General features: G+C 42.9%; 2 protein-coding genes across 2 annotated transcripts in view; both read right to left on the reverse strand.

Moving 5' to 3' along the window:
- Positions 1-13734, reverse strand: part of LOC308459277 (macrophage mannose receptor 1-like) — a 44754-nt gene extending 31020 nt beyond the window's left edge. The window contains exons 1-6 of the mRNA XM_080974464.1: positions 13610-13734; positions 10215-10350; positions 6877-6912; positions 5523-5692; positions 3477-3550; positions 536-636 (exon numbers count right to left, since the gene is read on the reverse strand). Coding sequence (XP_080830590.1) covers positions 536-636; positions 3477-3550; positions 5523-5692; positions 6877-6912; positions 10215-10332 — 499 coding nt within the window. The 5' untranslated portion in view covers positions 10333-10350; positions 13610-13734. The remainder of the gene's footprint in view (positions 1-535; positions 637-3476; positions 3551-5522; positions 5693-6876; positions 6913-10214; positions 10351-13609) is intronic.
- The window catches only part of LOC308459249 (macrophage mannose receptor 1-like), a 128075-nt gene that overhangs the window by 95485 nt on the left and 18614 nt on the right, over positions 1-13976 (reverse strand). The gene's annotated exons all lie outside the window — the stretch shown is intronic.

A 13976-nucleotide genomic window follows, 5' to 3' on the forward strand; every position in this document is an offset into this window, starting at 1 on the left:
CACTCCCCTTAAGGAGTCTCAAAGCGGCCAACAATCTCCTTTCCCTTCCTCCCCCACAACAAACACTGTGAGGTGAGTGGGGCTGAGAGACTTCAAAGAAGTGTGACTGGCCCAAGGTCACCCAGCAGCTGCATGTGGAGGTGCAGGGAAGCAAACCCAGTTCCCCAGATTACAAGTCCATTGCTCTTAACCACCACACCACGCTGGCAAGTGTTATGTTCTTCTCTGTGTGAACCAAGGTGAGCAAATGCATTAATGAAAGTAGTGACCCACATATGTATTAGTGCCCTAGTGTGGACACACCCAAAATGTCCTCTAAAACATTTTAATATTCTGAGATATTCAAAGGAAGACAATTAGAAATGCAAAATACCAGTAATATTATTCCATCCACCCACATCTTCAGTGGGCCAGAATAGTTATTGTGATGTGACATGGGTTCCGTTTGTGGTAGTTTATTTTAATTAATCAGTTGCCCCGCTATTGATTGTATATGCACCCCCTTTTAAAAATTGTAATCTTTTATTCTACTTGCCTGATTCACGATGCATGTAGACACAGGTTTCTTCATCATTTGAAAAGCTGGGTTCATTGGGTGCCCACATTGCAAAGGTCACTGGAGTTCCATCCAACCAACTAGAGAAAACAATATGAAATCATTGAACAGAACAGCATAATTTCTCTTTCATTTACACTGCATACTTTTACAATGGTTTTCAGTTTTTGTGGGTGTTTGTTTTAGCCAGTGGAACACCAGCTTAAGAAAAGATTTAGATGTTGAATTGAATTTTGTATCTGGCAGCATTGCCAGAATTTTTTTATTGGCAGCATCCAAAATACTGTTAACAAAAAACGCCTAATCTTTAAAGATTGAGTTGCTATTATAGGGGAGCAGATTGCCAGTTATTTTGTATAATATTATATTTTAATCACCATGCGGTGAAAAACATTGGTGGTCCAAGGTCACATTCTGAGTTTCATGGTTGAGTGAGAATTCAAGCTCTAGCCTCAAACTCATAGTTCAACAGTCTAGCCATTAGACCACACTGGCCACAGGGAAAAAGGAGGGCTGTGCCCCCCCAAACCTTGGAGCAAACAGAGCACAGTAAGTTTGTAAAGAGGGAAGCAGCACCCTCAGATCTAATATAGCTGTGAGAGACAAGGCAGTTGTGGCAGCCTAGTAAATCTTAAGACTGCATTTGTACATTGCAAGTTGCCCTGAGACCTTCTGGTGAAAGGCAGGTAAGAAAAGTATATTTGTTGTTGTTGTTGTTGTTAATTGGCAAGTCAGAGCAGTGATGAAAAGTGCTACTGAGCTCTTTGAGAAAAGGCCCCATCCACCAGGTAAACTCTAAAGCAAGAGGTAGCCTGGGGCTCAACGGACACACTGCAACTGTACTTTAACTGAACTAAAATGAGGAAAATGGCTGAACTGCAGTATCCCAAGCATTGCTGGGCTCACTGTAGCAGACAGGGGCGCTGATTTGGGCCCCAAATTATGGGTGCCAAGCGGCGTGCAACGTATTGTGACATCATGTTGTGCTGTGACATCATGAAGTCACATTGTGTGTGCCGCAACGGCTCCTAGGGACTCCAGAAGTTGTGTCCGTGGCCCAAGAAGGCCTTGGATGCCACCCCCAAGGCTATACAAGGCATCAGCCATGATTTCTGGTGACAAGAAGTCACGTCAGCGGCCCAGCGGTGTGGGTGCCAAGCACCCACAACCATTTTTTCTGGTTCCTTAGGTACCAAAGGCCCCTTATAGTTGGCGCCAGTGGTGGCAGAGCAGAATTAAAGGTGGGGCAGGATTTGTGCACTCCCCCATCATTTTCTATCCCCCTTGCCATTAAATTATTTCCACATGCTGACAAGCGCAAGCTTCTCCGTAGTTCAGGGGCATGGTTGGGGACTAAGATGATTTTGGATCTTTTGGATCCAAGACTTCTCCTGGTCAGCCACTGCCATGCTCACTTTCCAGTCATTGGAGATTGATTTCAGCAAGGCAATGGCCATGGAAGTTCCTTAGGCAGCATGGAGAATGTAACTGACATCCAGCTGTCTCCGCCAAGCTCAGACCTCCCTCTCCACTCTCAGGAAAGGAAATCTGATGTTCTCATAGGAAACCATCAAAAGAACCACAGGATTGGGGGGCCACCAGGGGACGCATTGGAAGATGGCTGACAATAACATCTCTCCGACCCACACGAGGTAATTAAGAGGCTGATATGGGAATATGCAGCCTCACTTGCCCCCCCAAGGGAATGGGGGGGACTGCCTTGCCAGCTGTGTCCATAATTCACCCCCGGATTTGAAAGAAGGGGGTGAGGGCACTTGGCACGAAGCCCTCGGGTGAGGTCGGCTCTCCCTGACGCTGTCTCTAATCGCGCACTGGTTTGCATTAGCTGGAGTTATATAATTGGAAATATATAATTGGAAAGAAGCTAATGCATATACATCAAGTGAAGATCGGGAGTAAAGACTGCTGAATAATAGAATCTCTGTGAGCGGAGCGACGGGCTGGACAATAAATAAAGTGAAGAATCATCATTAAAAGATCGGTATGTTGGACTGAACCGGAAAGGGGGGGGGACTTTTCTTTTTTTGTCTTATGTGAGTATTCAATAACCCTCCCCTCCAGAGAGAAGAATCGTTGCAAATTACTAATCACAAGCAGGAGATTAAGAACTGTGTGGAAATGAATTACTGATCAAAGAGAGGACTGGTGGAAACATCGGGGAATGGAAAGAAAGTTTTATGACGCAGTTACAAATGGAGTTTCGTTAAGACAGGCTTGCTCATAGGAGGACGAGGGGGAGGAGGACCAGGGTCATCGGAATGTGAATGTATGGTGATCGGAATGTGTTCTTGACCTGGCAGAGCCCCCTGAGATATAGATTGGCAAGCCTGTGGAAATCAACGGACAGACTGTGGGAATGTTCTTTACGGAGGTGTGGAAATGGCGCCTGTCCTTTATGTGATATGACTCTTGGAGAGTGTAAAACCCACACAGGATATGTTTGTTTTCAACCTGCTTGTGAAGATTATCAGAGATCATAAAGAAAGGAATATATGATAACAACAAGAAGATGAGGAAAATAACAAAGAGACTATCTGGACAGAACTGGATAGAACTGTTTAATTAAAGCAGCAGCAAGAGTGATGTTTGGATCCCTTTCGGAGCTTGAAGTATGGGTACCCCCAACAAAATTTTAAAAATTTGGCTGTATAATTTGGAACTAATGTGATTTGGAATTAATGTGATTTGATTGGCCTGTTAATAAAAATTATATATATATTTTAAAAAAGAACCACAGGATTTCAGAGTCAACCAGAAGAGTAACTGATGAATGGTGGGCAGGTGTCACATCCTTACATACAGAAGACTTAAATTTTAATGCTAACCTAGTTATGATCTAAAATAAAGTTAGTATTTACAATTGTTAAAAATCTGATTTCCACTTCTTTTGTTCACTTACCTGAACTTTCTATCGAGTCCCAGAATTAAACCAATATAATAAGCAGTTACATAATAAACACCATAATACTTGCTCTAAAACATACAAAGGAAAAATGGGAGTAAATGCAACGTAAATTCAACAATAAAATAATCAGGTATTCTCCAGAGCAATATAATTCAATTATTCCATAGGAAGTTTGTAATGATGAACATAATGTGTTTGTTTAAAAACACAATTAAAGCTTTACAATTAAAACAAATTAAAACATGTCAATTAAAATGAGGGTAAACATGAAAGAAAGTTTTTTATTATGTTATACTTTAACTGATGTAATTAGCTGGTTTTCTGAATGTTTTTATTTCTATACTGTATAAAATCAGTTACAGTGTATCCCACTAATAATCTTTCATGTCCATTGTTTCCCAGGCCAGTTGTCCACTTAGAAGAGCATTCTGTTCTCTGAAACATTATTTTATCTATTACCAGCACCATCAAGTTCCTTAGAAAATTATTTCTGGGTGGGATGTTTAACTTTGGTGCTGTTACGGTTCCAAGGGGTTGCTCGTGAGCAAGCAGGCAAATATCTCCCTGGCTGGCTGCCAATACCTCGCTTGGCTGCCAACGTAAACTTTATCTGTCTGGAGCACCACTCACCCATGGCTGACTCAATCACTGGCAGAATCCGTGAGTGGGCGTTTCTTGAACTTCCTCCAACAAAGAAGCTCCTTTACGCCCAGTCTGCGCCGTCCCTCTCTGCACGAATGCCTTCTGCACAGAGAGGGCGTGGGCAGCGGAGGACCCCTTCCCTCCTCGCTTCTCCCAGGCAAGGAGTCCTGGGACCGCCTCGCCATTTCTGACGTCTGCGCCTCCTCTCCACTGGACCTGCGTTTATCCTCTTACCCGGAAGAGGAGCTACTTCTCCCGATCCCTGGAGGCTCTCTATAATCCATCTGGCTTTTGCTCTCTCCCTCCGGCACTGATGGCAGTTCCCTGACAGGTGCCATTAAAATTACATGCTTCGCCAAAAAAATTTCACATCAAAGCAAATATCCCTAGATTTTAAAAGAATACAAATGTGCTGGAAAGTAGTACAATATAGCCACAGAATATGCCCGTTCCAACAGGAATGGGCAATAGAAATTCTGCTGAGATCCAACAAGAGGATGATAATCACAAACTGTACCTCACCGCATCTTAACTTCCTTATTAACAGATAGCAATAAGTGTCAGCACCAGCAATGCCTTGAGAGTCTAATACTCGCAGGTCTGGCTATTTGCATGCTTGCTATCCGAAAATTCACTTATCTGCACTTAAATAATTATGCCCAGACCTTGCTATACTCTGGGGCAGAAATCAGAGAGGGGTGGGGGGAAGCGAGATCATACAATTCAGACAGCAGGAGAGGTTGGACAAATAAGTTTTTTTACTTTGTCTCTCTTTTGGTGATTGGAGAGGGGGGTGGGGGAAGTGATCAAACAAATCCTACATTTGCAATGTTCCCATAGGAATGGATGGAATTCATGGACTCATTGTGCAAACTCTCGCCTACCAAAGGATTTCCACAGAACACATTGCGTTCAGTAAGTAGGAACTCCATGTGTTACACCACAGAATCTCACCAGTCCATTCAGGAATCACATTCATATATCCATGCCTGCGTAGAACCCTGATTACGTGGAAACTGTTTTCAGCACAGTGTTTTGGATATGTGATGATTATTGGGGGTGAGTGAAACACACACACACACACACACACACACACACACACTATATATTTGCAAGCCTCATTTCCTTGGCTTATGCTATGATAGTAGTATATGACCACAAAGGTTGCAATATTTTACACACTTACTTGGAAATGAGACCCATTAAAGACAATGAGACTTACTTTTCAGTAGACATGCATGGAATTGCACTGCTAATCTCTGCAAGCTTTTGGTGCCACCATCCAGAGGAAAATGATTAGCAGACATAAAAATGGCCTTGATCAAATAATTTATGTGCCCTTTTTTAAAAAACCAAGCTATACTTGATTGGAAAGCATATGCTCCATATTTTTCTTACATATCTCCACACAAATTGCCATTCACTGCGACTTTCAATGACAGTAAGATCTCCTCCATGTTTCTTGCAGAATTCCCGTGCTCTTTCGAGAGATGTCTGTTCATTACTGAAATAGTACTCATTGCCCTTGTACTCAATCCAGCCATCTTCAATTCTTCTGAACAAATATTCTACAAAAAGAAGCAATTTTATTATTTTAATAATGAATATTAAATTTAATATTAAATATCAAAATATTTCTTAGCCATCCTTTATGGTATACAAGAGTGTGAATAACGTTAATTCACACAACCAGCGGTGCAGCTAAGCAAATTCAATGATCTCGCCCACTTTAGACTGTCAGATATATGATTTCAATTTTGAAGCACACAATGAACAACTTCTCCCTCTCCATTCCCCTGTCACACCATGGTACCTTTAAAACTATTACAGTTTGATTACCCTGATAATTTATTTTCAAATTAAATTATAAAACGAGCACCTAGGACTGTGGAAATATATCTCCCATGAAAAAAAAACTGGTCGGTTCAGTAATGACAACCATGGAATTATTTGCTGAAAGGCAAGTATGCAAAACTGAAGAAAAGACACTGCATATGTTTTTAAAGGTACTATCTTATGACTTCACATTTTCTAGCAGGACCTGGGACCTCTTGCATATAAAGCAGTTGTACCACTGAGCTTCCCCAGTTGTATGTAATCCATTTTGGAGGAATGAGCAAGCCCAGGCCAGAAAGCAGCTACCATTGGATCCTGGTAGGTGTTAGTTTCTGTTTCCTCACTGAGCAGCTGCTTGCAGTCACAGGACTGTTTACATTCCACAGAGTCCAGATACTGTTGGATTCTCACGGGAAAGGGAGACGGGATGTCACGTTACTGGTTTCCTGTTTCCTTTGTTCTGTTGTTTCCTTTGTTCAGTTGCTCTCTGCTTCTCATAGAGAGAACATGTATATTTCTTTGCTCTCTGCATAGCTTAGTAATAAAGCATAGCAATGTAGCCCATATTATCTCATCCTTCCGCTGTGGCGTTGTTTTAATGCTCTGATGGGTGGGCTCAAAAGAAGATGAGCCGTATCAGCTCGGACGACCGGAGCTGAAATCCCAATAGTAAGACCCTCAGTGGCCGAAGAGAACCTCTGGGGAAGCCCCTTCCCCATTTTTTTACTTAAGACCTGTTTGTTCTGAGGGAAGGCAGAAACTGGGATGCCCAAGCCAGGAAGCACACACATCTTTGGCTCATGACAGAACCATCAGTAGCCTGAAAGAGCTGTTAAGGCAGCTCCACCTCCACTTTTATAGTGCTGCTTAAGAGAGACACACATGACCTAAGCAAAGGTGGAATCACTCAACATACCAAAATCACTGCGTGGTTCCGGTTTTAACTGTGCACCTGAAAACCAAACACATATTGCTTATAATAGTGTGATTTATATGGTATTGCATTGTTTCATATTACAAACAGGAGTACATAAAAATAAAAGTGTTTACAAAAACCAGACCAAAGCTGGTAAGTGTATGAGGTTAAAGCTATTCAAGGTCATATCAAAATAAAATTAATCACTGTTACATTACATTGCATACCAGATCGAAGGGCAGTACAGAAAATAAATAAGCACTTTCTAAATATTTCTCAAAAGTGATAATGTGTATATATGACTGTACATATGATATCATGAACCCAATACGGAGGTGCTGGAACTCACCATGAAAACCTCCCTTCTTCTCTTATATAATGACAATGGCACCTACCTGAGAGGTGCTGGAACTGAGTTCTAGTGAGTCCCAGCTGAAAAAAAGCCCTGCATGCAGAGGCGTAGCAAGGTCAGGTGGTACCCGGTGTGGAATTTATTTTTTTGTCACCCCCTCCCCAAGTTGGGAGACGAGTCAAGGGAAGGCGGGAGCTGCGCTGCTTTGCCGACGGCCCTGACGAGCCGCCAGGGCCGTCACTCGCTGTAGGCTTGGGAGTCACGGATGGGGGCGCGCCCTGGATGTCACCCCCCTTCAAGGATGACAGCTGTCCTCTCCCCTGCCTGCCTGCCTCCTCCAGCCGGGAGTGTGGGCGGCAGGGCAATGGTGAAACCCCCCTGTGACTCCCAAGCCTACAGTGAGCCAGGGGAAGGGGGGAGCTGCGACGCTTTGCCAACGCTTTGCTGCTGCTTTCGCCTGCTTTGCTGCTGCTTTGCCGCTCACTGTAGGCTTGGGAGTCAGGGCAGAGGGGCACCAAATGTCACCCCCCTCAGGATGACACCCAGGGCGACACGCACCCCCATACCCCCTTCCTACGCCCCTGCCTGCATGTACCTACCTGGAAAGTAGATTTGCTTGTCCAATATAGCATCACTGGGACAAAGGCAGGAGTAGCCTTTTACAGGAAATAGGCTGTCCCCTCTTCATTTAGTTTGCTCCTGGCTCTTCAGTTTTACGTATTCACCAAGCATGAACAGTCCAGAACTGGAGGCTATAATAGTATTAACCTATTTCCTATGAGAAACCATTAACTGAAAGCCAACAGAGGTGCAAACAGAGGTGGGAAAAGGTGTTGTAGGTCATGCAAGGGTGTGGCCCCAGTGATCCTTTACAATGGACAAGTAAATCTACCTTTCAGGTAGGTACAATGCTGTTATTTTGCTTGCTGGTGTAGCATCGCTGGGTTGGGCCTACTATTCTATAATTCTGTGAACTAGGGCAACAAGTGATTCATGTAGGACAGCCTGCTGTAAGACCTTCGGGCGGAATGCTGCTCCAGAGGATGCAAAGGCTCCATCTTATAGTGCCTGGGGAATGTGCTTGGGGATGTCCAGGTTGCTGCTCTGCGTATTTCTAACAAGGATGCATTCGTAGAAAAAGCAGCTGAACAGTAGAAAGAGTGAAATCACAGAAGAAGACTGCTAAGTCAAGATGAAGGCATAAGAGGATTCAAAAGAGAATATGACTGCTTCATCGAGGCAGGCGCAAAAAAACCTATTTCCCATAGAAGCTACTTCTGCCTTTCCCCCCTAGAGGCGCAAATAAGGTCAACCCCCCAGATGCTACAATGGCAAGCGAAATCATCTGTGGTTAAGATAAAACCAGGGTGAACAGACTTAAACCATGGAACAACGAATTCAATCAGATCATCCTCCAGCAATCCCTCATGAAAAAGGCACACAGGAAGTCCCTCATTTCCTGCCCCTTTAAGTTTATCAAGTATTTCAGCTTTCTCATTCTGCTAAAACTTTTACAGTCATACCTTGTGTTGCATTCCGCTCTTGTTACGGACTTTCAGCTTACGAACGTGGCAAACCCGGAAGTGTTTACTTCCGGGTTTGCCACCTGCGCATGCACAGAAGTGCTCGCTCACGCCACGCTCATGTGCAGAAGAGGTTCTCTATTTGTGGACTTTTTGGGGTGCAAACTGCACCACGAAACAGATTAAGTCCACAACTAGAGGTACCACTGTATCTTCCTTTCATGAGCAGTGCCTGCTGTTGCTGCTGAAGTTCTTGTATCTGTGAGAGTGCCCAGTCTAATGTTACCTTCTTTAAGCTTGAGTCTCCATAGGAACTATTAGATCTTTCCACCATTCTTATTTGTAGTTTTAGTTGCTGTACTACAAATGTATCTCAGATGTTGCTTTCTCCTTTCCTAGGAGTGTTTGGGACACCTTGTGTTGAAGGTGCTATGTTAGATGCAGCCTGATTTTCTTGACAGCTTGAAGGGGAAACATGGTCTTTGGGCTGAAAAAAGGGCGGTCAGATCTCTCATTTTCACCTGTATATGAATTCTCCCTTTCCTAGCTCATGGAAGCAGGATTAGTGTTGCAGAACCTCAAAAGTAGGAGGAGATTCAGGTGCCTTTACAGAACTCTCTCTTTAGTTGGCCATTTCCTCACCCCAATATTTTTACATTTACATTGGCCACACCCCAATATTTTTACATTTCTGAAGCACAAATAATAATATAATGTGAAGCAGCCTTCAGTGGCTTCCTGTATTAAGTCCAATGGCCCATCTAGTACAGCTTCCTGTTCTCACAGTGGCCACCTAGACGCTTGTAGGAAATTAGCAAGCTGAATCGGAGCACAAGAATGCTCCCTCCCTCTGTAGCAATTGGTATTCAGAAATATTGCTGCCATCACTACCTCTTGTGGGACAAGTTCCATGGTTTAACTATGCATTGTGTCAATAAGTACTTCTTGTTGGGATACTGCCAGGGAGACAAAGTCCATCATGGCCCCCAAGCCGGCTGCCGGACGATCCATTGATCTCCCGTAGATACAGTATCAGCAATTAGCGACACAAGCTTCCAGAAATAGCTTGCCACATTCCAGAGCTCATGCACACTCTATCAGCAGATAATGCACAGCAAAAGTCGCACTCAGGAGAGCATTATTTACAAGTTTTATTCAGCATTGATCAGAACAAAAAAACATGACTGCCTGCTTCAGTGTCTCCAGACACAGAGAGAGCGAAAACAAAAGACACAACAGAAACATCCTGTGAAACAGGAAATACGCAGACTCTGACTCACAAAGCCTGCTCCCTTTTAAGGTGGAACGGAAATATCCTAACACTTCTGAATTCACAATGGCCTCCATGCACTAGATTCCTGCTTCTCATTGAAATGGAACATACTATACCTCAGTGTGTACCATAATAAAAAGGCCCTTTCACTTTCCTTAATGAACTACTTGTAAATCAAAAGTAATCTTACCTCTCTTTATTTGGCAAATACAACACAACATATTCTCACACGAGGAAAATGCCACCCCCATAAAACTTGTATACGCTGCTACACATCCTTCGTCTCTGACATGATGTGAAGAATACATATATGGTTCATAGTCTACCTGCAGTAGGAATAAATATTCATTACTCTTTTTCTTTATAAAAATCTTCAGAAATCTACAGAAAAGGATACAGACTTACAGTAGCATTCTTTATACACCTGTGCACATGTATGTATGTATGTATGTATGTATGTATAGAGAGAAAGATGAGCTGTCATTTCCCTGTTAATACAATATGGGTGCGAAAGGCTATTATGAAGAAACAGTTCCTGTCATTGCAAGTTTTCCCAACGACTGAACATGTTTTACCTCCACCTACCAATTCACCACACTCCCACTGTGGGCCAGAGCAGGGCAGACATATCAGCTGATTCGCCCACAGTGTCATACTGAAACCGTCATTCATTCATTAATTTAATTTAATTATTTTACATTGTTTTGTATGTTTTGCGTGTTGAGGTCCCCAAGACACCCCTACCCCAATAACTCACATATCACACAGAATTTTTGTTTAAGGTTTTTGGCATAATTTTGGCCACAACTTTATTAACATACATGGATGTGAGTGGTTGCTTAGGCATTGGTTAGGATAGGACTATCTGTCCCCCCGCCTTGGGGACAGAACTGACTTCCGGATTCCAGCAAAAGTCACTGGAGCTGTGACACAGGCCCTCAGCTTCTCCCCGCATGCTCCCAGGGGCTTACGTGGCCCAAACCCAATTCCAGGGGTTTGGACAAAAGGATGGCAAGCCCCTGAATTCCTTTAACGGAATTCCCTTGCAGCAGCAGCATTGGAGGGGCAGGCCCAGCCAATCCTTACCCCTCCTCCAACCAATTTTAACCAATGCCTAACCGCAACCTCAACTGCGATTTGCTACGCAGTAGGCAAAAACCAAATGGCACCAGCCAATCAGCCAAATGGACAAAATTTCTACCAGGCCCCTGCCCCAACAGCAGGCAACCCCATGACAGGCATAGCAAGGTCAACGCATAAGACCCAAATCAAGGGAGGGCGGGCGGGTGATCCGGTGCACACAGCAAAAGAGAAAGCAGATTGCTGTGTGCACTGCTTAAAAAACCTCTGTTCCCACCCCCAAATTGGCAACATCAAAATTACCCCAGCAACTCAGGCTACCAATCCCTGCTAGGGCCAAGCATCCCAAACATGACTAGCAACAGTGGGGTGTCTTGACTGGCCCCCACCGCAACACGTGCTCTCTTTTAATGGGAACACGCATTGTGGTTTTTTATGTATTGTGATTTGCTGCTGTTTTTATCGATTATGGATGAGTAATTCTTTATTGTAATTGATAAGTGTAAACTGTTTAAATATTACTTGCCGATGTTAAATTTTAGTGTTTCATTCATTCATAGACTTTATTGCACTAGCCAAAGGCCATGGCATCATTCACAAGAAGAACATAAAAAAATCAACAATAACCATAAAACATCAGGCATAACAAATATGATAAATCGCAATCACGTCTCCTAAAAATTGTTTGCTGCATGTAATAGACTAGCTGGGGATTCTCAGGTAGAATGTGCCAACTTAAATGTCCAAATCACCTTTGCAGTTGACTGCAATTTTGTCTAGTTCTTTCCTCCTAATCTTCTTAGCTGCCAGTGTGTATAGTTTATAAGTTACAAAATCATCCGTATCACTCAGCAGCCATTTCACCCTTTCCACCCTGTTCGAGTGTGTTCCATTCGTAAGCAGGGGTTTTATAAATTGGTCTCTTGGGTCTGTATATAGCGGGCATTGGAGTAAATAATGGTACAGGTCCTGTACATAAGGTTGCCCACACAGATAAAGTCTCTTGTTGCACTGTACTTTTTCCGTACCGTCCATCCAACACCGCCAAGGGCATTGATTGAAATCATAATTCTGTAAAAGCGATTCTTAATATGGCAAGTGGGAGCTTTGTCAGGTAACTAGCTTGAGTGTGCTCCATTTTGATAAGTGGGAACCATGGTGAACTTTGGGTAGAGGTTAAATCCCTTTCTGCATCGGACCTATAGAGGCGATCTCTTAAGTGCCTCTTGTCCAACTTCATGACCGCCTGAAGATCTTGTAGTTGATATTGGGACAAGAGGTGTTGGATGCCAGCCTTCCAGCATTTGGTCTGCTCCCATTCTGTGAGAGACATAGCGGGGGAATCTCTTCTCCGGGAGGGATTGAAGTCTTTTTACATAGTTTAGACACAGATAGTCAATTCTTGCCTGTATTGTTATTGTGTCCACTTCAACACGAAGGAGAGCAGCTGGAGTCCAATTTTAGTGCTTGCTATTGGATTCTAATGGATTATTGCATATTGCTTTATTTGATATACATTGTTTATTTTAAAGTTATTGTGAATTTTTATACAGAATCTGATTGTTACTATTAATGTTTGATGTTTTATTATTATTTGTGCGTGTGTTGTAAGCTGTCAAGAGTGGCTGGGGCAACCCAGCCAGATGGGCAGGGTATAAATATTATAATAGTAAAATTTATTACATTTTTGTATGGCCCTTCATCCGAGGATCACAGGGTGGTTTACAATATAAAAACACAAAAATACACAACATAGTAACAAACAAAATTCATAACCAGTTTTAAAAGCCATAGATTGTTTAATTAGCCAAAGGCATGGGAGAAGAGATATATTTTTGCCTGGCACCTCAAGATATGTAATGAAGGTGCCAAACAAACCTCCCTGGGGAGAGCATTCCACAAGCAGGGTGCCGCTGCAGAAAAGGCCCTTTGTCATGTTGCCACCCTCCAAACCTCTCATGGAGGAGGCGCATGAAGAAGAGCCTCGGATGATGAGAAATATTTTAACTGTAATGGCCACTTTTCCAAATCATGGCTTTGCTTTGGATAGTACAGGACCAGCAGGACCAGGGAAGGAGGGCAGCAGCCACAATCTTTGTTTTCCCATTTGCACTAAACCATAGTTCATTTTTGAATTACATGTAGGTGTTTGTGCTCTGCTTTGTTACTTATGTAGGTGTTTAATGCTCTGTTTGTTACTTAATAATAATAATAATAATAATACATAAGAGCACTATTTTAAAAACAAAACAAAAACAAATCTAATCCAACTGGATAAGCAGCAATTTCATTAACTCTGCTGGAACTGCCATAGGTGCTGGGTCCAAAAATTAGATTGCATACAAACCTATGCTTAAAGGCTCAGATGCTGGAAGTTTAAGTGACTAAACATTTAAAACAATGCTATGGGATCTGACCAGAAAGCAAAAGAGCTTCAACATTCATATTCAAAATGGTTTTGTAAAAATGATATTAATTTTCCTGTCAATACATTAGCATACTTACAGGAAATCCATCACTCCAAGTAAATCCTTTATCAGGCTCCAACTTAATTAAACCAACCCAACAGTGATGATGAAACCTAAAATATATAAAAGATAATTTTACAGTGCAGAAAATTTTAGAGTGCTCTAGTTATTTCCCGCTTGGACTACTGCAATGCACTCTACGTGGGGCTACCTTTGAAGGTGACCCAGAAACTGCAATTAATCCAGAATGCAGCAGCCAGACTGTTGACTGGGAGTGGCTGCCGGGACCACATAACTCCGGTCCTGAGAGATCTGCATTGGCTCCCAGTACGTTTCTGAGCACAATTCGAAGTGTTGGCGCTGACCTTTAAAGCCCTAAATGGCCTCGGTCCTGTATACCTGAA

Source organism: Podarcis pityusensis (assembly GCF_964106645.2).
Source record: "Podarcis pityusensis genome assembly, chromosome: 12".
NCBI lineage: Eukaryota > Metazoa > Chordata > Lepidosauria > Squamata > Lacertidae > Podarcis > Podarcis pityusensis.